General features: G+C 43.6%; 1 protein-coding gene across 2 annotated transcripts in view; it reads left to right on the forward strand.

The window, feature by feature from the left end:
• Nucleotides 1-24,281, forward strand: part of SLC10A7 (solute carrier family 10 member 7) — a 208,354-nt gene that overhangs the window by 56,113 nt on the left and 127,960 nt on the right. For both annotated transcript variants that reach the window (XM_080936785.1, XM_080936786.1), the window contains exon 5: nucleotides 11,637-11,675. In XM_080936785.1, the coding sequence (XP_080792911.1) occupies nucleotides 11,637-11,675 (39 nt within the window). The remainder of the gene's footprint in view (nucleotides 1-11,636; nucleotides 11,676-24,281) is intronic.

Consider the following 24,281-nt stretch of genomic DNA (forward strand, 5'->3'; position numbering starts at 1 on the left):
TTTATGCATTTCAGTGTGAAGGTGTTCCTTGTGTGTTGTTTTGTATATGGATTTGACCATTTGCAGGGTGAGAAGTGCACTTAACTGTGCCGTGGGGAGCAGGGTGAACCCGGGACTCCAGGCTTCCCTCGCCAGCCCGTGCGCCTTCGCCTCTCAGTCTTTCATTTTTTCACAGCCAGCGCTTTGAGGCGGGTTAGAGAGGGGGAATTTCAGGTCTATCACTGCAATAAAACAAGAATGCAGGCGTGTGTAGGAACCCCCAGAATCTGAAAGTTAGACGCCCAAAGCCACACGATTACAGGTTGTCTTTAATAGAAAAAAGTGGGAAAGTTATTTTTCTTCCATTATGGCTGGTCATCAGACCAGAGGATTCTGTACAGCAGAGGACTGGTCAGTATTTTTTACCGTTTTGAAGGCAGTTTAAATTTCATTCATCATTATCAGAGGCATTTAAAATGCAAACTCAAGTTAAGTTTCATATCTTTTTGCAAATTAAGCTAAGTTAAGTTCACTTTTGTGGCATAGTTGGGTCCTTTGCTCAGCGTTTTTATTCCTGGTCTTGATGCTGTCTGGCTTCACTGAGACCCTGGGCCAGATAGAAACAGTGGAGAGAACACATCCGCTGCAGGGCTGGTTTGGGAACAGTCAGCCTCTACCTTTGAGTTGTGTGCCACTGTCCACTGCTCATAATCTCATAATGATCCTCTCAGCACCAGACAGAAAGTTTGTATGTATTCTGTTTTCTAAACTGTGCATATACGTGTGCATATTTGTCTGTTCATGGCCATGTACACTCACATGTGTGTGAGGTTAGAGACTGAAGTTGGGTGTCTTTCCTGATGGACTTTCATTTTCTTTGCTGAGGCAGGGGTTTTCACCAAACCCAGAGAGTATCAGTTTATCTGGTCCAGCTAGCCAGCTTACCCCGGTAGATCCTCTCTGGCTTCCAGTCAAGTACTGGGATTACAGTGGGCTGTCCATTCACCAGGCTCCGATGTGGGGGCCGAGGCTTGAACCCTGGTCCTTATGCATACACACTACGGAGATTAGCCACTCAGCTCCCTCACCAGCCTCTAGTTTTCTGAGTTTTTAACCGTAAAGATGTGTGTCTCACTCTGTGTCCCAAGCTGCTCTTGAACTTTTGGTCCTCTTGCCTCAGATTTCTGAGTGCTAGGACTATAAACAAGTGCCACCATATTGATCTTGAATTTTGACAAATAGTTTTGAAATGACCATGTTTTCAAAAAAAAAAAAAAAAAAAAACATTGATAAGGTGAGTTGCCTTGACTGATTTTTCAATCACAAACCAGTTGTGCATTTCTAAAGTAAAACCCCATTGCACCATGAAGTAATTATGCATATCGCTAGGTTCAACTAATTCAAACTGTAGAAGGGTGTTTGTGTGTCTGTATACATGAGAATTATTACTTTATGCTTTACATATGATGCTTCACATGGCTTTGATATCAGGCTAATGTTCTTATAAAATGATTTTCCAGAATCTTTTATTTTCTGAATGAATTTTCACAAAATTAGTATCCCTTCTTTAAATGTTACCTTGGGGGCTGGTGAGATGGGTGAGCGGGTGAAGGTTACGAGCTGCCAGGCCTGGTACCTGAGTTCCATCCCAGGGCCTCCAGGGGTGGGAGTGCAGAACAGAGACACACTGCTTGTTTCATATTGTGCCATAGTACGGTACATGCACACACATGGTACATACATGCACACACATGGTACATACATGTACATACATGCACGCACATGGTACATACATGCAACACATGGTACACACATGCACACACATGGTACATACATACACACAGTACATACACGCACACATGGTACATACACATACACATGTACATACATGTACACAGTACATACATACACACATGTACATACATGCACACACATGGTGCATACATGCACACATGGTACATACATGCACACACATGGTACATACATGCACACAGTACATACATACACACATGTACATACATGCACACACATGGCACATACATGCACACATGTACATACACGCACACGCGGTACATACATGCACACACAGTACATACATACACACGTGTATATACATGCACACACATGGTACACACATACACACATGGTACATACATGCACGCACATGGTACATACATGCACACATACATCTAAAACAGTTGTAAAATGCTGTATTAGGGCCAATACCATGTTCGGTGTTCTCTCCTCTTGAGAGCCAGTTTACCAGTCACCACTCAGGATAAGAGCCAGTTTACCAGTCACCACATCAGGCGATAAGAGGGGCATCCTCATGACAAAGTCATCTCCAATACATATTATGTCAGGAGAGAGGGGAAAAGTATTGAAAATGTCATTTCTAGCATAGATTCTGACTCTGAAACTCCAGAAAAATGGATCAGGCTGCTGACTCAGAAGACTGTGAAGGGTGGACAGGCCTTGCTAGTGACTTCAGTGGCATCCTTGAGGAAAAGGGCCTCGATTGGATGGCCTGCATAGCCACCCTGTGACTCTTTGTCCTGCTATTTCCCTGAAGATGGAAGGAAAGCTTTTTATTGCTAATGAAAAGGTGATGAGAGCTATTGCTGAGGGATTGATCCATCGCCCTTCTAAGAAGCTCTGAGATCCCCTGCTCTAATGGATGAAAAGGAGCAGAAACTCCAGAGTTGAGTAGCTGGAGTCTAAAACTGGTAAGAAACACTAGATTGCTTTGACAGAGGCTGTCACTTCTGTTTTGTGGATGCCCTTCTACACAGAGTGCCAGGGGAATTTGTGGCCAGTTTTCTCCTGGTGTGCTGAGAGCTTTGTCCATGGTTGGCATTGAATGGAGCGTCCATTAATTGATCAGAGAAATGCTAGCTGTATGCCACCAGGAGATATTGAGACGGCCCCCTGTAAGGAAAGCAGGGTCCTTAATGGCCAGGTTTTCTTAACCCTTTAAAGTCTTTGACTTTGTTTTAGGCTGTTGTCCTTAACTGTGATGCTATAGGCTATTGACTTTATTCAAAAATACAAAATAAGCTTAAATTTGTGTTGTGCAGACGAATAAGTAGAGGGATATTTGTTTATTTCTTTTTGTGTAGAATGGATAAGATAAGAAGTATCAGGGAGTATCAGGAAATTGGCAAATCAAAAACTGCCAAGTGCTAAGTCACAGTCTGACTGATTTCTGTTCAGCTACATTCTAGACATTTATGCCCATTGTTGTGGTACACGCAAAGCAAGTGTTCTGGGCTTTGAGTGGAAGACTCGGGATGCTGGCTTGTGCCCAGAGTTCATCCCTCTCAGGGAGCTGATGCGGTGACGATGGCTAGGTAGGTTGTTCACCCACGGTGCAGTTTGCAGTCCATTCTTTCAGCTTTCAGCCTGACATTGACTGGACATCTGGTGAATACACACTGTGGTGCTGTTTTCCCAAAGGTTGATGAGTAAGCCTCTAAGACTAATTATGCGTAATATCTAACATTTATTTCATGTTTTCTCCCTTATTAAATATATTGGCAATAAAAACCCTTCAGTGTCAAGGAATAGCACGGAGGAGAAAATGTTTATAATCCCATTCTCCTGCATAAGCATAAGTTCTTTAGTATGCTGGCCTTTGCATATTTCTTCGCTAGTTTATAATTTGAATGTGTAAAAGCCACTGTGTCTGGATCTTTGTTTAAACTAGCTAGTGTGGCAGAGGGGACAGCAGAATGTCTGCTCTATGCTGTCCCCGTGACCTTGGGAAAGACCTCTCTCCTCTCCTGAGTTTGAGTTCTTCCTAGTAAAGGGCTTGCCAGTGGATCTCAGGATCCTGCCCACTGAATATTCTGATTTCATGGAAACTGAGATTTCGGGAGAAAGTCACATGCGTCTGGTATAAAGGACATTTCCAAGGCTTCCTCTAGACTGCAGTGACATTTTATTATTGTGTACCAGTTTCACTTAAAGTAACTACTTCTCCCAGAACCGGAACCATAGGCTGAATTGGTAGATCTATTTGAGTTGATAAATGTTCTTTGGAAAATGTAAAAAGGATCCTTTTAAGCTGACTAGAAACAGCTGCAGCGTCGGCGCGGTTTGGTGCCCGGTGTTTTGTGAAGAAAGCATGCCAAGGAGCAAAGCGCTGTAGCTGTTATTTGATTCTTTTTGCACCTCAAGAAAATTGATTTTGCCCTCCGTCTCTGGCTCTGTGCTCATCATGAGCAGATTGATATACAAGGGCTGTTGCATATCAGAAACCCCAGCTCTAAAAGTGTTAAATGCATCTGGTTTGTCTTATAAGGGTCAGTTTGCACATTAAACAGTCTTTCTGTTGAACAGTTAAATGTCCTTTTACTTTTACCCTTTTTTGTTAGGCCTTTTTTTTTTTAATGCATTTTAACAGTTATTTAAGAGTCCCCATGTGCTTAGAAAAGAATCTGAATATATGAGCCTTAAAAAAAACAAGCCTGGTGCAAACAATGTGCACTATTCCAACAATATCACCAAAGGGCTGGGGGCTGGAGCAACAATATGTAAAAATACAGCGTGTGAAAGATCTCCGTTATTAACTGTCATCATCCACAGAATATATGTTCAAATAAACGTTGTGTAATAACTAAATGTGAGATTAATAGGCCCCTTAAGAAACGGTGAAGTCATTCAGAGTAGTCACTGAAGAATAGGCTGTGAGCCCGTGCCATGCACATATTGTCCTGCCTACACGCTCTCTCTGGTGTCCCTGCCATTCGTCACTGTCGGCGACTCCGGTCTCATTAAAACACGCCAGCACAACAGCAACTTAATTTTCTTCAGAAAAGAGGACACCTGATTCAGTTAGTGCCCAGAAACAGGAAGTGCGTCTTCCCATTTCTGCACTGAGAGGAATGGGAACAAACCAGAACAGCAGCACTGTTTACCTCAATAACGCTATGTAAACACACCTCCCACCATGGTGTGAGAAATTAGAAAGATTTACCATCTACTTCTGGAACAACTTGATAACAAACGTTTACTGTCAAGTAGGATATGTATCAGGATTTATAGTCATTGTGTTAATTCTAGCGGTGGATCTCAGACTGAAAATTGAAGCGTTCCAAACTGAGACTTTCTTTAAATTGGTGAATTCTTTGTAACCTGGCGAGCCTTTTCTTCTTTGCGTGTACTGTTTGCTTAAAAGCTGTCTTATTCCTAAGGCATAAAGGTAGTTTTCAATTGCCTCTTTCAATCTCTCCCACCCCCACATTCCCAAGAGAGGACAGTAGCCCTGAGCGGAGGGTCTTTGTGGAAGGGTTAAAGAGGTTCCTTGGTCTTGGCTCCTGGGTCGTTGGTGTGGGGTGCATATCTAGATGGGCAGGCGATATTCCACCATCACCTTAACTTGTTTAAGAGTAAATTTTACACTTTTTTTTTTTTTTTTTTTTTTTACAATTTTTACAATTTTACAATTTCTTTCTGAAGAAAAGAAATTGCTTTTCTTCAGACTGGCTGATCAGATAAATCACTATAGATTTTTAGGACTCCATATGTCTAAATATCAAATCCCATCAGCAGTGGGATTGTAAAAGTATGTGAACTTTTGTTTTGGTGTGTGTGTGTGTGTGTGTGTGTGTGTGTGTGTGTGTGTGTGTGTGTGTAAGAGAGAGAGAGAGAGAGAGAGAGAGACAGAAACAGACTGAGACAGACAGTAAACCTTGCCAGGAAACTTGGTAAGGTAGAGTCAGTCTAATTCCCTGAAATCTTGGGGTACACTGAGATAGTAGGCAGCTCCCTGCTTCCTGCCAGATTCTTGGCCTTGAACAAAGGAAACATGAGCTGTGGTCACATAGGCCCAGAACAGAGTTCCCCATGCTAGTGGGGTACCTAGATGCCCTGAGGGTTTGGCCAGTAAGCTCTTCTTCCTGGACATTCCTCCCTACAAAAGGTGTTTAATCTCAGGTCCACCCTGAGAAGTTGATACACATTCATTTACCATGATGAACAACCAGTAAGTAGTTTGGAACCAAGGGCTGTCTCTTCTGACGAGAATCACCTTGGGGAGGGGAGGAAGGGCTTCGTCTACGGAGCCATGGCTTAAGTTTCCTGTGAAGGCCCATCTGTGTCCCCAGACAACTGCTGCTATCTTCAACAATGAGCTAATCTGAGCTCCCAGCCTCAGCCCTAGTGCCCCCAATGATCCCAGCCTCCTTCGGGCCTGTGAACCCCCGATATTTCATTCTCGACTCCTCTGTGTGGCCCCCAGCAGCGACTGGGTGCCCAGGGGTCAGGGAATACGTGCTTCAGCTTCCCACATCTCAGACTGTGTTTTCCCACCCCAGAGAGGGGCCTTCCCTGCAGCCCAGCACCTGCCAGGCGAGACCTGAGAGCAAGTGCAAGGTCAGGCTTTGGGGATCCAGAGGTCCTCAGTACTGAGCGGCAGGTACCCACATCTGTGGTGACGCTTAGCATCTCTGAGAAAATACCATCCAGAGCCTTTTGCAATTTTCTTAGACCTTCTGTGGTGTGCTTAAGCTTTCTGTATTCTTTGTCTTTTTTTCCCCTTTTTACTCATTTTGGAAAGCCCAGTGAGTTTTTCTCTTTTCTTTCATTCTTTCTATCTTCCTTCCTTCCTTCCTTCCTTCCTTCCTTCCTTTCTTTTTTTTACCATTGAGGAACAAAACCCTGGTCACCTGAGAGTCCATTAGATCACACTACAGTGTGGAGTGTCTACAGGTGGGCAAATGCTGGCCACACACTGCTCTCTCTTGCCTCAGGATGCAATAGCTACAGAAGTTACGCTGAGCTCAGCAGGCCTAGGTGCCAGTCACATTCCCCCCTCCCTCTGTTACAGACTATCTTCCCTTTCCTGATGTCTTTATATCACAGTAAGGAGCAGCTTTGGCCAAGGACCACAGACGTTCTGCTCCAGGATTACACAGAGGAGCTTGGAATCACCACATCTAAGATCCCAGAGTATCTCAAGTCTGCTTGTTCATCTCCCCGTAGCATCAGGGCATAGTGTGTCACAGGCTGGGCAGGCCTTGTGTTATGGGTCACTCTTTCATAGCTGTAGGGTTTTGATACCCCACTCTGCATTGTACCCACCCACCCTTGGCAGCCAGAGCCTGGCTTCACCAACTGGACATGGCTGCAGGCAGCATCAGCTCCTATGCTTGGCCACGCTGGGTGGCCTGACTCCTGTGTGTCTAGAGTCTGTTCCATTTTGCTTTTGCTAAATGTTTAGTGAAATGCTTCAGCCCTTCATTGAATGTAAGACTGGTAAACCTGAGGTGCTTCCCCACATCCTCCCTTGACAGCTGCTCCATCCCATCTCATGGTCACGTGCTTAGCAGTCTGGATTGGCTTGTTGTGATTAAACAACCCACCATTCCTGGCACTTGGGATTACACTTCACCCCAGCCTTGACTCCTTCTGTGCAGACAGCTATTGCCACAATCTCTTCTTGAGAATGGTCTCTCACAGTGAGTCCAGAGCAAACGGTGAATGTTCCGAGGCTCGGAGATAACCTTACACCACCACAGGACTGAAGTCTAGCTGGTTTAGAGCCCACCCTTTCCCCCTTTCCTCTTGCCTTGTTGTGCTCTGTTCTAAGCAGCCTCCCATCTTTGTTCCAGTCTTCTAGACAGAAAGCAAGTCCATGTCTTCGCTTTATTCCTTCCCTGCCCTGGCCACTGAGGTCTAAAGTGCACACGGCTCTAAGAACTCTCACAGGCTGGGCCTCTGCTCCTGTGCAGTCCAGCCTGGGGTACGGCCCGCCTGTCAGCCAGCATGGGAAGGTGATGCTCAGTTTGGTTCTGTGCAGTTTTGATTTCTTCCATTGCTGGCTTGCTTGTGAATGTCTCCCCTAACCCCCAACTGGAGAGGAGGGAGGACAGATGAGCCTTTTTTGCAGAAGGAAGAGGAAAGCCAAGTAGTTCTGGGACTTTTCATTTGTCAACTGTTCTCTGTGATTTCCAGCCTTCATCTAGACTGCAGAGGAAGGGCACCTTGGCCCAGGTTTGACATCTTTTTGCAGGTGCTGAGATTGAGTTTGGTCTCTGACCTCTGTGTACACATATCCTCTTTACTTTAGAGCACATTAGGAATTTAGGACAGCCATAAACACCCTTTTAACATCTTAGAAACATTTCCTTGTACTGTAATATGGAGTCAGGATATTCAGCATCAAAATCCGGGAACTTCACAAATTACTTGCAATAAATCATTCTTGTTTTATGTACATGGAGAATTTTCATTGTTTTATTTAGTAGACTTATAAGGGAAGGACAGAAGGGGCTACCACCAAGACAGACTTTGATATAATATCGTGAGAAGACTTGGTGCCCAGCACTGCTCATACGTTAAAAGGGATAGACATGTTTATGTAAGTCCAGAGCATGAAAGCTGGGCAGAGCGCTGCTCTCCTGGGATCTGTGAGCTTCAGGCTTTCCATAAAGAAAAACTGGACAGCATTTTATTCAGTAACGGAAAGGTTTGCGTCTGTGGCTTCAAAGCTCTCTGTCCCAATTGTTTCTGGGTTTTAAGGAAATGTATTTAAGTGATTAAAGATAGGTAATGAAGAAAGTTGAACTTTACCAAATAACTTAATAAAGGCATGTTACATAATGTGATAAAATATCACTAAAATACGTTATTAGTTACACTGAATCTACACACACACACACACACACACACACACACACACACAGGAGGCTTTTTTTTTTTACCTGAAATAGGAAAGGGAGAGCAGGGAAGGTCTGAGGTCCCAGTTATAGTGTTATACCCCCAGTGATCGAACTTCCTGCTAGTAAAGGCCCTATCAGCTGGAGACCAGGGGATCTCAGAAGAGCATCAAGCTTCCGACTGCAGCAGTGACCAGTGAGGTGCTATGACCCAGAGGCTCAGGCTCAGAGCAGGCTGCCTGCGGCAGCTCATGTCTCGCTCTCCGTTCATGGATCTTGTGTTTTATTTAAAGATTTTTAAAAAGCATGTAAGCACAGTAGTGGGTTGGGGGGTGTTGGTTGCCTGCCACTGTTCCTATTGGCACTCTAGCTTCAAAGGCTGCCTTGTCAGCAGCCAACAAGAGCCATCTGCAATGTGCAAAGCAGGAGCTGAAGTCCCAACTTTATTCTAAAACCAATCATTATGTTTTGGCGCAAGGAGGGAAGCCTGTAAGAGTTGGCTTACCGTCTGCTGCCACCCAGGTGTGTCAGAAGAGAACAATGTGGTAACAAGTAAAAGGCAAACTGGCCTTTTCTTGGTTGTGGTATGAGGTGTCAGATCTAGTCTCCTGGGTCTGTCAGTCCTTGTCCTGTCAGGCATAGTAGGGCAAGCAAGTGGACAAGCTTAGGAGAGGTGGACTTTGGAATTTCAAGACAACTGTATGTGTTTCTGTAATTCTGTGAATGCATTCAGTTCATGCTTAGGATGAACTTCATCCCATTACTTCCTTAGGAGACCTTTGCCTGCAGGGAGACGTGTGAGCGGAGGCTAATAGAGTGTAACAGGTGTCTCAGCAGAAGGAAGCTCGGTGTCTTAGCGGCTGGAATGGGTTTGTTTAGGCCGCCTATGAGTGTAGTGCATATATGCTAATGTGTTTGAGGTGCTGGCTCTCTGAAAACTTGGAAGGGTGGTTCCTGAGCTGATTTGTTAAGATAACGGCAAGTTGCTTAAATCCTACCCATCCCCTTGATGGGGGAATAAATCATTTTAGGTCAGAGAGCAAAGACGTAAGAAATACTGTGATGTCGTGAATTTGGGGGTGAGCGGAAGTAGTATAGTGAGGTAGGGAAGGAAACAAAGGGAGCTCTGTTTAGGGAACGCTTTGTAGACTGTGTGAAGGGGCTGATGCTTCTCCTCACATCAGAGAACACTTAGGTCATAAATAACAAACTGCATAGCTCCGTCCTTTACTACTGCGGTACAGTCGGGCCCAGTGGGCTCCGTGTCTAGCTTTACCTCTTTGCAGCACCAGAACTCTAAACCAGTCACTTCACAAAAGCAGTTGGCTTGCTGCCTTGGGGGATGGCCTAGCTGAAAACTCAGATCCATGTCCACAATCTGAAAACAGCCAAGGAGGTGCTAAAACATCCGCCATGGCATCTCAGCTGCCTCGTCCAATCCATACGAAACACTACTAATGTCTGTGCCACAAAGGCAAACTGGGGAGACTGAGTCCTTGGGTTTCCGTCCATGCGAGGTCTGACTTCTAGTGGTTCCATGGTTCTAAAAGTGCTAGGCAGACTCACTTGCTGTCCAGTGAAAGGGTCTGAAACGATTGGGAAGGGGGTGCTCTGGAGGGAAGCCCATTCCTTTCTTTGAAAAGGCTAAATCTATAAATCTATCTTGAGCAGAGAATATGGTCTCTGTGTAGGGACTGTTAGAAGTACAGGAAAGAGGCCAGTGATCCCTGTTGATGTGACCACAGCTCACGCGTGTCCCTTTTCTTTTTCTCTGTGTGGAACTTTCCTGGAATTGTCCATACTATGATTCTAGGACGACGCTAAAATATGTTGCTATAGTTGATGGTTGTCGTCTGTAATATTTTATGTAGTTGAATCTTCTGCCTCTTCTCTCCCAGTACAACGCGGGACGCCATATGCCACTGTCCCTGTCAGGGAGCAAAGGTTTCCCTGGTCTCTGCTTGTTGCCTGTGTTCATGCCACAGAGGAGCTGGGGTCCAGTGCCATCTTTTATTGATAGTACAGCAAAGGAGAAATCTAATGAGATTATCAAAGCTTTGAATTAATTATGAGGTGGCAGAGGAGAGCCAAGCTCTCTGGAGCCGCAGTCTCATTATGCTCTCAGTCTCCCGTCCTGGTCTGGACTTCAGTCAAACTCCTCACCCACGCCCTCCTTCTCCACGTGGGCGCAGAGTGCCCATAATGATTAACCGCCGCTGCTCTGGACTGGCTGGACGTTTGTTTGTTTGAACAGGTTTTCTCTACCTTTTTTTTTGTTTTGTTTTTGGTCTTTTGGCTAGTTTTAGTTTCCTTTTCTCCTTCCTTCCTATCTTCCTTTTCCTCTCATTTTTTTTTCCATCAGATGTGTAAGTTTTCCCCATTTTGAGTAATAGCCATCAGGACTGTGTGTGACATGTATGTAGCTTTGTAGAACACAGGCTGACGTAGTTGACAGGTGTATAGCTTCTCTATGTACTCAGGGATGCTTTGGTAAGCTCAGCCAGTTGTTCTTTTATTTTGGGTATCAATTGCATGTTTCCTCCTTTGTTTCTAAACCAGAAATCATTAGCATGACAAGTTCTCCTGGTCTCAAGTATGGGAAAATAGCTGTCACCTAGTCGTGACAGTTCCTTGGTAGGGGGTAATTAGTGTTTGTCTTAACGTCTTATTAATATGCATGTTTACGTATAAACCAATGTCCTGTTTTCATAGTACTCGCAGCGAAATCAATACAAGGCTTTGGTTTACTATAGGGGTGGTTCTTTTGGACCGTCATACAGTTTCGAAGCATCTCCTGTCTAGCCTCTTCCTGCCTGCTTCTGAGACCCATTATTGATGAATTCCTAAGCTGCAGCCATGTATCTTAGTAAACTATAGGGCATAGGAATCTTTGGAAGCGGGACTGAGGTTCAACACTGGAGAGGAGAGTGGGAACCTCTGCTTGTCCTGTTTCTGCTTACTCTCACTGAGCTTTTCTCCCATTCATTTTCTCCACAGGCAGCTGCAATATTTAACTCAGCCTTTGGAAGTTTTTTGGTGAGTACTCACGGTTTTAATTTTTCTTAAGCTATTGTTTTACAGAAATGATTCAGGAAGAGCTGAACTTCTTTTGCTCTTATTTAGATATAAAAGTTTTGGGATCTTTGAGTGTACCTGCCTTATCTCCTGAGGAACATTAGTAAGCCAAAATAAGTGAATCTTCTTCTCTTACAGTGTATTTTGGAGGCTCGGGTTTAATTGTCTGTTAATCAATTCAGGGAATCAACGAAAATGCTGTGTCTCCTTATAGAGGTTATGTAAATATATTGATGAAAATGCTGTGTCTTTATAGAAGATATGTCAATATATTGATCACTTAATGAGCTCCTTTAGATTATTATTATTCTGTGTCATGGGACAGAGGGTTTGAAAAGGAGACAGGACCCAGCTGACAGGAAGGGAATGCTAATTTACGACTCCTCATTTATTGTCTACATTTCCCTATCAAAGAAGCTGCCGACAATCTTGGGTCTGTCGGAGAAGTCTTTACTAAACAACAACAACAACAACAACAAAAACTGACTGAGGATATAATTCATGTGTAAGTTGCAAGGAAATATAGTTGTTTTTAAGAAAGAGATTGAAATATAAAGTATGTATAAAATAATTAGAAAGTAGTTCCACCTTTATAAGCAGAACTACTATAGTTACGAGGCTGTTGTTTTAGCCTTTAGATAATCACTTTTAAAATAAATTATGGAGAAATAGTTTATTATTATTTAATAATACTGCTTATACTGTCAAATTTGCCAAATTCACAAAAATGAATTAGAATATCTGTTTTAGGTGCAGAACTCCCTTAATAGCCTTTAGTGTAGTGGCTTGCAAGTGACTGGGAATAAAACCAAAGAATGTAAACTGGACTCTGAATCCTGGTAAAAATACCCAGTATGTGTGCTTATTAATCTGCATATCGCACGTCTCTGTATTGTATGCAGTAACTGAGAGTTCACGCTTTAAACACATTACTAACTAGCGTCAGTTCCACAGAGCGCTCAGAGCTTTGGGAACCTGCTGCCTTTCACATGCTGTTGATTCTGTCCCATGCAGTGCACAGGGCTGAGGTGTGTCTCGTTCACACAGATGTTTTGGATTTTGTTGTTGTTTGTCTGTTTATGATGCCATATTTTTATTTGGCTTAGAAGCAAAGTAATGAAGTCTGTTTAAAAATAACTTTTTGGCCACGTATGGTAGCTACATCTGTAAGCCTAGCACTTGGAAGGCTGAAATAGTAGACAAGCTTAAGGCTGTCTTCAGCTACATGAGACCCTGTTTCAAACACACACACACACACACACACACACACAGACACACACATCACACATACAGACACAGAGAGGAAGAGAGAGAGAGAGAACATACGCATATTGAATTTTAAGACTACTTGGTTTAGATTAGTAGTATCTCTTTATGTCACTGTTTCATTTTGTTTCTTCTGGTATTATTCTCCGTATTTGTTTAAAAGAAAATATGTGTAAAAATACAGATTTTCCGGAAGCCACTATTCGGAGTGGTTTGAAATCCACTATGAAGCATGGCTTCCCAACTTGGGTTGCTTACTCATGAAATGCCCATGATGCCTGAGAAAGTGTCATAAGATAATTGTGGCTGAAACAAAGGCCACTGTCCGTTCACTGGAGAGAATGGTCACTGCATGAAGTTTGAGCTTTACATGGGCCGATGGAGCCACTCACTAACTTTCTTTCAGGCCCAGATGCATGTTCAAGTCCCAAAAGAAGAGCTTCCACCAAAAGCCTCTGCATTCTCCTGTAGCTCCCTCCTTCTCAGCTGTGCGTTCGTACTTAGTCTCTCTCCTTCCTTTCTTCACTTTTCCCTTTTTCTAGTTAAACCTTAGTGCATCCAATTGATCAAAATTGCTTAAGGAAGTCTGGCCAAACACATAGGTAGTGTTCAGGTAGCTCTGGAGACTCTAAAGAAATACAAGATCGCTCTTGTAGCCATGGATGAGACACATTAAAAAACAGCCATGTCAAAGTTAAGAAGCTAAAGGAAAGATGTTACTATAGATACAAGGTTGTTGCGATAAACTTTCGACTTGAGCAAACCCATTAAATAGAAACACCAGGCAGTGATTGGGAATACAATCAGAGCGCCTAGATCGGCGGAATCCCACTCTCTGTTCCCCAGCTAAGGGACTCCCTAAAACTTGCCGTTTTCAGTGCCATCTCCTTCTCCCAACCTCCCCTGACCCCCTCTCAGGTTCCCTCACCCCACCCCCCTTTCCCTGCCCAATCACTGGCTTTCTTCTTTATTTAACAAATATAAATGGGAAGGCACAAATGCAGTCATGAGCACGTGACTAGATAGCCCTTCTTGGGGAAATGGAGTTAACTTTAGGATAGGAGCAGCTTCAGGACAATACACAAGGTAGCCATGATGCTGTGATGCACTGGGTGGCACAGGCAATGTGTGCTCAGTGCAGAGGTCCTGAGTGCCACGGACAGCAGACACAAAGTAGCACAAGTGCCTTTCTTACTGTACATTTCTTCCTTCCTTTTCTCTTTTTTTTCTTTGCCAAAGTTGAAGATTACTAGTAGGGGTTGAGAATGTTTTACCCCAGTGTAATAACAGATAATTCTATCTTCCCTCCTTCTTTGACATAATTACAAATTTTAGTTGATAAAATGCGTGCAAGTCTCATCCAAATACATGATGACTTGGTCTCTCAGGGGACAGGACTCATGTCTTTCTGCTCTGCCATCCTTAGCATCTGGTTTCCTTTTCTGGGGTTGACTTATAAGCTCCCCTCCCCCCACACACAAGATGGTATTCCTGTAATCTCAGTACCATCCTTCCACTAACATCTTGCAGAAATTATCTACACAATCACACCGCATCAGTGAACGTAGCAGTTTGCTACAGTTTCTGTCACTAAAGAAGACAGTGTAAAGACAAGCCAGCTCGTACTTCCTGCCAAGAGAAGCGTGCACCGGTCTGAAGACAGCTTACGTTAATGGAAGGATGTGAGATGTTGGTCTTTGAGCTGGTTTTATAAAGAGAACTCCCTCTACAGAAGGGAACTTCTGAAGTATAAATCATTCATAAGGAATGCTGTTGTGGGCTGGAGAGATGGCTCAGCTGTTAAAGTCTAGGCACACAACCAGAAATATAAGGAATGCTGTTGCTATTATTTGGGAATTTTCTTTCTGAAGGAACTTTGTGATTATAGTTAGTATCCACCTGACCAGAAGCAGAATGAGTTTGAATTCTCTCTTGACTGAATATTAACTGAGTAATCATTATGAATGTGTGTGTGTGTGTGTGTGTGTGTGTGTGTGTGAGTGTGAGTGTGCATGCATATGCTGAAAGTGACTATTCCTCCTTGTGTATATGTGAGCATTTGTGTATGTTTATACACAAAAGAAGTGATCACTTATAACCAGAGAATATGTATGTTAGAATCTGTACGTATTCTCTAATGTACTCTATCAGTGCACATGTATTATAATAATCTATACAAACATTCTAGTATATATTAGTATATAATCTGATATTCATTAGTATTTCAGGTAAATTCTGATTACCTGAAACCTTTGAAAGATTTTTATTAGAAAAAAATTTAGAGAAAGACCTAAGGGTATTTTTGTTGATTTTTTTTTTTTTCAGGTATCTGGGTATAACAAATAAAATATGGTACATATTTATAGCTAGTTTAATAATGTCCCAGATCTAATTCAAACACAGTGATTTTAAGAACTAATCGTTACATAAAAATTTTTAGTAGAGCCATACTGGTAATAACTAATAATAGATTAATTCAATTTACATAAATTTCTTGTGCCAGAAGGATTTTTTAAGTTAAGTTAATGGCCTACTCCTCTGCTCACTTTAGTTGTTCAGTTTATTGTCATTGTGGGATGTAGTAAGGGACTGGAGATTTCCTTCTTGATGCGGCTGGAATAGAATTGGTGGTTCCATGTGCTTTCAAGAACTAAGATGTGTAAGTGCACATGCCTCTGTATCCTATGTAATGCAGGTGCCCATTTATCCCACTGAAACCTACACAGTCCCACAGCAGTGTCTTGCATGTTACATCCTCACCAGGAGGTGTGTTTGCTTTTAGATTTAGATTTAAAAAAAGATTTATGTAGTTTTATGTGTATGAGTGTGCCCCTGTGTGCACTGCATGTGTACCTAGTGCCTATAGAATCCAGAAGAGGGCGCCAGCAAAAATAGTGAAGAATCTCAAATGTTAATGAAGGCATGTTTCCTACCTTCACCTTTCCCTTTCCTTCTCCTCCTACACTCAGTGTCTCTCTCCTCCCCTCCCTCCCCTCTCCTGCTCACCCTCCTCTCTGTACAAGATCTAACTTGAACTCATGATGCTCATGCCTGAGTCTCCTGAGTGTAGGAAGCCAGACATTTAAATTTTTTCCTCCTTCCTTCCTTCTTTCCTTCCTTGCTTCCTTCCTGTCTTCCTTTACTTAGGTCTAGCATGTATTTCGTTTATGTATACAGAGGAGGTCATTTTGCTCAGTATTAACGATGGTGTTGACTTTAACCAGTCTAAATTATTTACTTGGAATCTTGATTTGCCCCTCAAAGTTCACAACTTACTTGATTGTCATTAAACTGTAATGGCAGAACAAACACGCATCTTCGTTTGCCGGTGGCTGGTGCCACCCTGCACAGCCACCATTTCACAATCATCTTTGTAGCTTGGATGTCACATGATCAGGACTTTGAAAGGCAATATTTGCCGTTACAACTTGTCTTCCAAATGGCTCCCTTTACAGTGTGGAGCGAATCACCTGTTGGGACTAATGAGCGTCCTGAAGGCTGGACTGCTAAGAGTTGGCTAGTTTGACTGGTTGTGCTCATTGTCAACACAGTGCTGGCCACACAAGCTGGGACTCAGGTGGGCCCGGTGTTGTGCTCTGTGTCTGTAGTTCCAGCCTCAGGATGCAGATACAGGAAGACTCGTGGGTTTGCTGGCAGCCAGCCTACCCCACTCTTTGAGTTACAGACCAGGGAGTGAGCCTGTCTCAGCAAACAGGGTGGATCCTTGCTTACACAAACTGTGACAAAGCATTACCATTGGTTCATTTAACAACTTGACACAAAACACAGAGCTCACCCAAAGAGAACACGTGTTGATTCTAAAGCCAAATATGAGTGATGGTGGACCAGGAAGTCAGACTTAGGGCTACATAAATCCCTCATTTCAATATGGAAGCAGTTTCATAAAGCTTTTACAACGACACTGCCACAGAAAATCATAAATAAAGACACTTCCTAAACATATTGGGTGGATGAGTTAAAGCAAACAGGCTTCTCTGCTGTAGCCCTCAGACGCTGTCTGGTGTCATCTTAGCCTTTTGGTTTTGGAGGTGGGGGAGGGCTAGGTTTCTGTACATTCCAAAGAACCTACCTTATTCATTGTCCAAAGAGAGTAGCTCACACATGAGGAGGAACAATAAAGGACTGTTGTTAAAGCTGCTAAAGATGGCTCAAGATAATTTGGCTCCGGATGCATGACATTCCAAACTCCAAGGTGCTGCCGATGTCCAGGGAAGACTGCAGCTTCTTACCAAGAGCATCCTTCACATGAGATAGAAACTGAACTCCAGTGTCCTTGGAGCCCTGATAGCTCACAGCTTTTCCTAGATACTGAAGCAAAAGCACAGAACATAAATAGGTATGTGGGGAGAGTCACAGTAAAAGCTTGAAGCAGCAGGAAGGCAGGGCTACCCCCAGTGCAGGTTCCCGGCGTCTGGCCTTCATTATGGGTCTTGCCGTGTCAGCATGATCATTGTTAAATCAGACCCACTTTTCAAATTTGAATTTATCTCAAGCCCAAACTTCATGGCAACACTGTAAATAAGAGACTATCTTGTTACGGCTAGAGGTAGCAGATATTAAATCACACGGGAGAAGCTGCTGTAACTTCATAGCTAGACTCTGCAGCCTACAAAGGCTGCCTCCTGCCTGCCCTCCTTCTTGGAAAGATGGAATTAGCACCATTGCAGAGAAAACTGCCTGTGTGTGAATCAGTTTATTCTCTGAGCCTCTCCCTGTGTCCACCGAGTCTCCTGGATAACACTGTGCTCTTGGGGTTCTCAATCACTTCATCAAGAAACAGGTTAGAATTCTCTGGGACAGACAAGGAAAAGTCCAGAATCGGGGATTCCAGCAGTGAGGTGTGTGCCTGTGTCTCAGACCCTCTGCACAGCGCTTGTCCAACCCTAGCCAAGTGTGTCAGGGCCAGACATGCTGTGTTGCTTAGGAAGGAGGACTTGCTCACAGTTGAATTTAAATTCATTTTAAAACAAACTCTTATCCGAATTAACCAGAGAAAATAAAAAGGGGTCTTGTTCTTTAACAAAAATGTGCAGACTGTCTCCCTCGTCCATCTTAGCAGCACGGTGCTCCCGTGGCCTGACGGGACTGGTGAACAGTAAGTGCATTAGTCACAGTGGCCATTTTTCTTGCAGATTTGTGACGTAGATTTAATTATGGGGATGACCAGCAACTTACAAATCTAATTTTGGTGGAGGTTGAGGCAATCTTTTTTTATTTTAATAATGATGGATTTTTTTAAAGCAATGATTTCATTACTATTTAAAGAAATCTACTAGTGTAGAACTAGCCAATTGACTACAGTTATTTTATTACCTTTTAACAAATACCATGTGCTTTCATTTTTATTTTTATTAACTTTTAAAATGCCATCATTCCCAAACTAAAAAAGGACTTGCTCCAAAATTATTTTTGGGCAATAATAAGTAATATACATTGCTCTGGATGTTTAATAAAGTCCTCCTTATAAACATGACTCTCAAAGTTGGTCAAAACCAAGATTAAGTTTTCTTAATTTGCATCCAAGCTACTGCTATTGGAAGTGGGCCTTCAGCCCAGTAACCCCTGGTTCTTACTGGGTGCAGTTCTCAACTTCTTACCTCTGCTCCTCCAACGCACACATCTACCAAGGCCACTCTGTTTCCCATTGCAAGTGCCTCTCATTGACCATTTGTTTTGTTATTGTTGGCAGAAAGTTCACATTTTCTTGTCACATATACAGAGATCCCTTTTGGATATTAATATTTGCCTGTGTTGGGTGTTCAGTTCTAAGCTCTAACAAGTGTACCCATGTGTGTTGTGGTGCAGTCTAGGGTAAGGAAAGTTCTGTTTGACCAGAGGTTTGTGCCCTTTTGTCCTCAGCCCTTCTCCCAGCTGAGCTCCTAACTACCACTGAATGTGTGTCCCTTTGCTTTTTCCAGAGGGACTTGTGAGTGGCCCTTCAAGTCTGTCTTTCCAGATGAGCCTGGCTACCTTCCCTCTGAGATTTTCCCTGTGTGCTTCTTACCATATCACGTGCATCAGCAAACCTTCTCATTGCCAAGTCACACTGCATTCTTAGTAAGTGCCGGTTGTTGAGCTGTAGGTGGTGTGGTACTTGAGGTAGTGGATGATTTCCAGTGTGTGCTAAAGGCTTAAAAGTCCCTAGGGTGCTGCTTTTGGGAGGTGCTGTGACTCTTAGATGGAACTCTGTGGAGACCCATAAGGCACTGGGGAGCCACACCTGTCAAGGAGGTGTTCAGTATGCTCTGGTGTCCTCACCCCATTGCCATCAAGCTTCCCAGCAGACACCTAAAAACAGTGCTCTACCTTATCCCAAACAGAGCCTCTAATGCTGGGCCAAAGGAAATCTTTCTAAAGTTTCTCTATAAGGTACTTTGCTTACAGTGTTAGAAAGCTGATAACTTGTTTTTTGTTTTTGTGTTTCTTGTGGTTGTGGATAAAGTTGCTATATTTGTGTGCAGACCTCATTTAAACACATTTCCCCATATCTCTAAGGGAGAACTTAGGAATGAAATTGCTGGGACATGAGGAATATGTTTTAAATTAGAAATAGCCTTCAAACCTTTTCTCTGTATTAGGTTCCCAGAAGAGTGTGTGGAGCCCAGTTGTTCCACATCCTTGCTGGCCCTTGGTTTTAGCAGTTTTTTAATTTAGTTATTCTTGAGGTCATGTAGTAACTTGTCATCATGGATTTCCTTTGCTTTTTCCCCTGGCTAATGATGGTGGAGGTTTTATAAGTGTTTATTTGCCATCTGTATGTCTTCTTTCAATGGTGACTGTTCATATTTCTTGCCTATTTAAAAGAGAAACTGAATTGCTTGTTTCTTTATACTTGTGTGTAGATCTTTATTTTGGACACAAATAATTTATCAGATGGTTACAAGTCATTCCTTCTAACTAATGCATGTATACACACACACACACACACACACACACACACACACACACACAGAGCATCTTCTCTTTTATTATTATTAGCAGTGACTTGCAAGGGGAAATTCATTTTATTAGGCCTAACTTACTGTTCTTTGACTTTCACCTAAAGCCACAAAGATTTTCCTTCTATGTCGTCTCTGCTTTGGTTTTAACTGTTGATTAGGTGTGTGGTCCATTTGGAGGTCATGCTTATAGACTTGTTACAGCTAGGGCTTGTCACTGTGCTTGTGACTGCAAAGGCTAAAGTCCTTTTTTAAAAGGTCCTTTTGTTTGTTTGTCTACGCATATGAGTGCTTGTATGTACGCCTGCATGCCAGAAGAGGGCATCAGTTCCTAGTAGAGATGGTTCTGAGCCACCATGTGGCTGCTGGGACTTGAACTCAGGACCTCTGGAAGAGCAGCCAGTTCTCTTAACCGCTGAGTCACCTTTTTAGGCCAAACTTATATGTTTATGTCTGTCCAGCTTATCCCACTTGCCCCTGGTAGGTTTTCTCCATTGTCTTTGTACATGACATTTTCCCCTACATAGCATCTCATATAAACTCATGTGTCCTTTCCTTTAGTTTATAGTCTGAATATAAACTGAATATCTAATCCATTGATATTCACCTGGGGGTCTATCCATGCAGATAGTGGTTTGAGGATCCTTCTGGTCCTAGAACACTGGCTAAGGAAGTCAGTTTCTGGCAGTCCTGGCCTCTGCGGTGCTTTCCCATATAGCAGCCGCAGATGGCAGTCTCTCAGCCACATTCGCACTGTCCCGACATAGTGCTGAAGAGAAACCAACCATATTCTAGAGAAAAGGTAAACATGGAAGCTTGAAAATGAAAGAACCAATTGGCGCTCACACTCTGTGGTCCAGCGGTCATTCTGCTGCTGCAGAGGGAGGAGGGCAGGGCCAGGCTGGGTACACCAGACCTTGTCTCAAAGGAAAAACAACTAATTTAGGGATGGTGTAAAAACTAGGTCAGGTACAGATTTAAATGGTCTTAGGAGTACTTGGAAACAGACAAATAAACCAGGAGAAAGAGTGAAAGAAAAAGGCTCAAGGTGCTAGCAAGGAACCGGGCAATGTGATGTGTCTGTCAAACAGAAGCGACTGCGGGCCTTCTTTAGAAGCCTCATTTACAGCCACTGAAACTGAGCGTGGTGGGCCCATAATACAGAACGTGGCTGTGGCTTTGGTCTCAGCATCTGGCCACAGGGTAAAATTTGTTACGTGTGATTTAGATAGTCTTAAGGCTGTGAGTAACAGGAGGAGCTTTGGAAAATGGTTATATATTAACATTTATATTTATATAACAGTGCATTTCATATAACAGTGTAATTACAGACAATATTTACTTATTTTTTAAAGACAGAGCCTCATGTAGCTCCGGATGACCTTACACTTGGACTTCTCCCCTTGCCTGCATATCCTGGACGTGCTGGAACTGCAGCTGTGGGCATCCACGCCCAGTGTTGTTTTGTTTTTAAGATTTATTTTATGTATGTGAGTGCACTGTCACTATCTTCAGACACATCAGAAGAGGGCACCAGATCCCATTACAGATGGTTGTGAGCCATCTGTGCTTGCTGGGAATTGAACTCAGGACCACTGGAAGAGCAGTCAGTGCTCTTAACCACTGAGCCATCTCTCCAGCCCTCCATGCCCAGTTTTATGAGAGAGTTTTGGGGTTTGGACCTAAACAATGACCCTGACATCTGGCCTACATCCCTTGTCCCAAGAGGTGGACTCTCAGGGTACTAAAGAAGGGGTGTGTGGCTATGAACTCTTAGTGTATTAAAGAGGGGGTGTGTAGTTATGAACTCTCAGTGTGTTAAAGAGGGGGTGTGTGGCTATGGACATCAGATTTTAATGCATTCATTCCATTTCTCTGTTTCCTTGATTTTTAGTTTTATTTATTTTCTCTCATATATTACATCCCAACAGCAGTTTCTCTTCTCTCTTCCCAGTCCCTTCCCCCAACACCTCCTCCAATCCTCACTGGTCTCCCTTCAGAAGGGCAGGCCTCCCGGGGACATCAACCAAAGATGGCATGTCAAGTTACAGTAAGACTAGGCACACACCCTCACATTAAGGCTGAACTGCGGTCACCCAATGGGAGGAAACGTGTTCGAAAAGCAAGCAAGAGTCAAGGGCAGCCCTGTTTCCATTGTTCTGAGTCCCACAAGAAAATGAAGCTACACAATAGTTAAGGCCTAGGTCAGACCCATGCAGGCCCCTGACAGTCTCTGTGAGTCTCTGCGTTTTCTTAGAGCCCACAAGTTCTATTCTCCAATGATATTCTCTCACATCTCTCTGCAACATCTGTACTTCAGGGAACCACTTAACAAAGCCGTGCAGATCCCTGCCCATGGCTGCTAAGGTGTACAGATGGAGCAAAGCAAAGTTTTCGGGCTTTTCTATCACTAAAATTATCAATAGGGAATAATATTTCTTGCTTATTGAGAAAAATTGTAGTTGCTACTGTTTCTCCTTCCCCTCAACTTTCTGGCTCTTTAGATGGGGGAGGGGGATGAGTAGAGACAGGAGGAACTCGGTAAGAGCCTTCAGTGTCTACTCTTACCTCACAGGTGCTTGACTTCAGGGATGAGTGTGTCCCGAGACATTCGATACCCATATTGCTGACACTGAAAAGGGGATTCTTCACATGGTATGCACTCACTGATAAGCGGATACTAGCCCCAGAAAGCTCTAAATACCAAGAAACAACTTACAGACATTATGAAGCTCAAAAAGAAGGAAGGTCAAAATGGGGATGCCTCAGTCCTTCTTAGAAGGGAGAACAAAACACTCATGGGAGGAAATACAAGGTCAAATAAAGGAGCAGAGGTTGAAGAAAAGATCACTCAGAAGCTGCCTCACCTGGGGATTCACCACATAGGCAGCCACCAAATCCAAGCACTATAGCTGATCCCAAGAAGTACTTACTGGCAGGAACCAGATAGAGATGCCTCCTCAGGGACTGTGTCAAAGTCATAGATACAGCTGAACATGCCTGTAGCTAACCAGCACACTGAGTACGGGGACCCCAATGAAGGAGCTAAAGAAAGGACTGAAGGAGCTGAAAGGGGTTACAACCTCATGAGAAGAACATTATCAGCCAACCAAACCCTCCACAACTCCCATGGACTAAAACACCAACCACTGAGCACACATTGAGAGAGCTGTTGATCCAGTTGCATATGTAGCTGAAGATGGCACTGTCTGGCGTCAATGTGAGAAGAGGCCTCTGGTCCAGGGAGGGCATTTTTTCCCAATGTAGGGGAATGCCAAGGCAGTGGGGTGGAGAGGGTGATTAGGAGGAAGTGCACCTTTGTGAAGGCAAATGGAGGGGGAGGGGGGATGGGAGAGGGGTGGAGGGAGAGAGATAACATCTCAAATGTAAATACAGAGTATCTAATAAAATTAGAAAGGGGGATTCTCAGCTATAAGGAAAGACTCTAAGCTTCCACCTGTGTACACAAACATTCCAGTATCATAGATGCTTAACAGTAGACGCCCAGCTTGAGAGAGGTGCTGCTCTTGCAGGAATGGCTCTTGCTCTTCTTTATCAGTTCCCGGAGTATATTTAAAAAGCCAGGTCAAGGCTTCCAAAGGAGTAACCCCGAAAATGACAACTCTCCACCATGCTGCCTTCTCTGTCTTTGTCTGTCTGTCTGTCTCCTCCCTCCCTCTGTACCGCTCTTTTGTAATGAAGACCTCAGAGAGCACTGTGCACCTTTTGTGGTTGTGGTGGATGTCATCACCCTTTCTTGTCCTTTCAGCTATATGGGGGTGCAGGCAGAGGGTCTCATGTTTTAAGAGAAGCTTTCTTTCTCTATTAGAACTATAGTTGACACCCCCAGAATCTAAGTTTCCTTCTTAGCCTTGGTGATGTCACGATGTTCCACACATCCCTGTTTTTCTAGTCTGTGAGGCATCTCGGAGTTGTAAAACCCTGAGGGCTTTGCTGTTAGGGACATGGTATGGAAGCTTCATCTGAGGAGTAGAGGAGGGAGTCCTGCTGGGTAGTGATGTGTAAATCCATCGCTAGCATGTTCATTCTGAGTGGACAGACAACGCCGACTAGTGGACACTGAGCGCACACACTCCAACCTGAAGCTTAATGTCAGGTGGGAAGACATTTGAATAAGAATTTACCTGGCTTTAGAGAAAGCCAGATAAGAGTGGTAATTCCCAAGTGTGACCCTAGCTTTTGAAATGGGTCCATCTAGCTCACAATAAGGGTACACTGCCCTTGGACACAGACGGCCTGTCACTCGAGCTGGGATCTGCTTTCTAGATGGCGCTCAGATAGGTGAACTCAGCAGTCGTTTGCGTCTGTGTCCTCTGCTTCC

Source organism: Micromys minutus, assembly GCF_963924665.1.
Source record: "Micromys minutus genome assembly, chromosome: 24".
NCBI classification, from domain to species: Eukaryota; Metazoa; Chordata; class Mammalia; order Rodentia; family Muridae; genus Micromys; species Micromys minutus.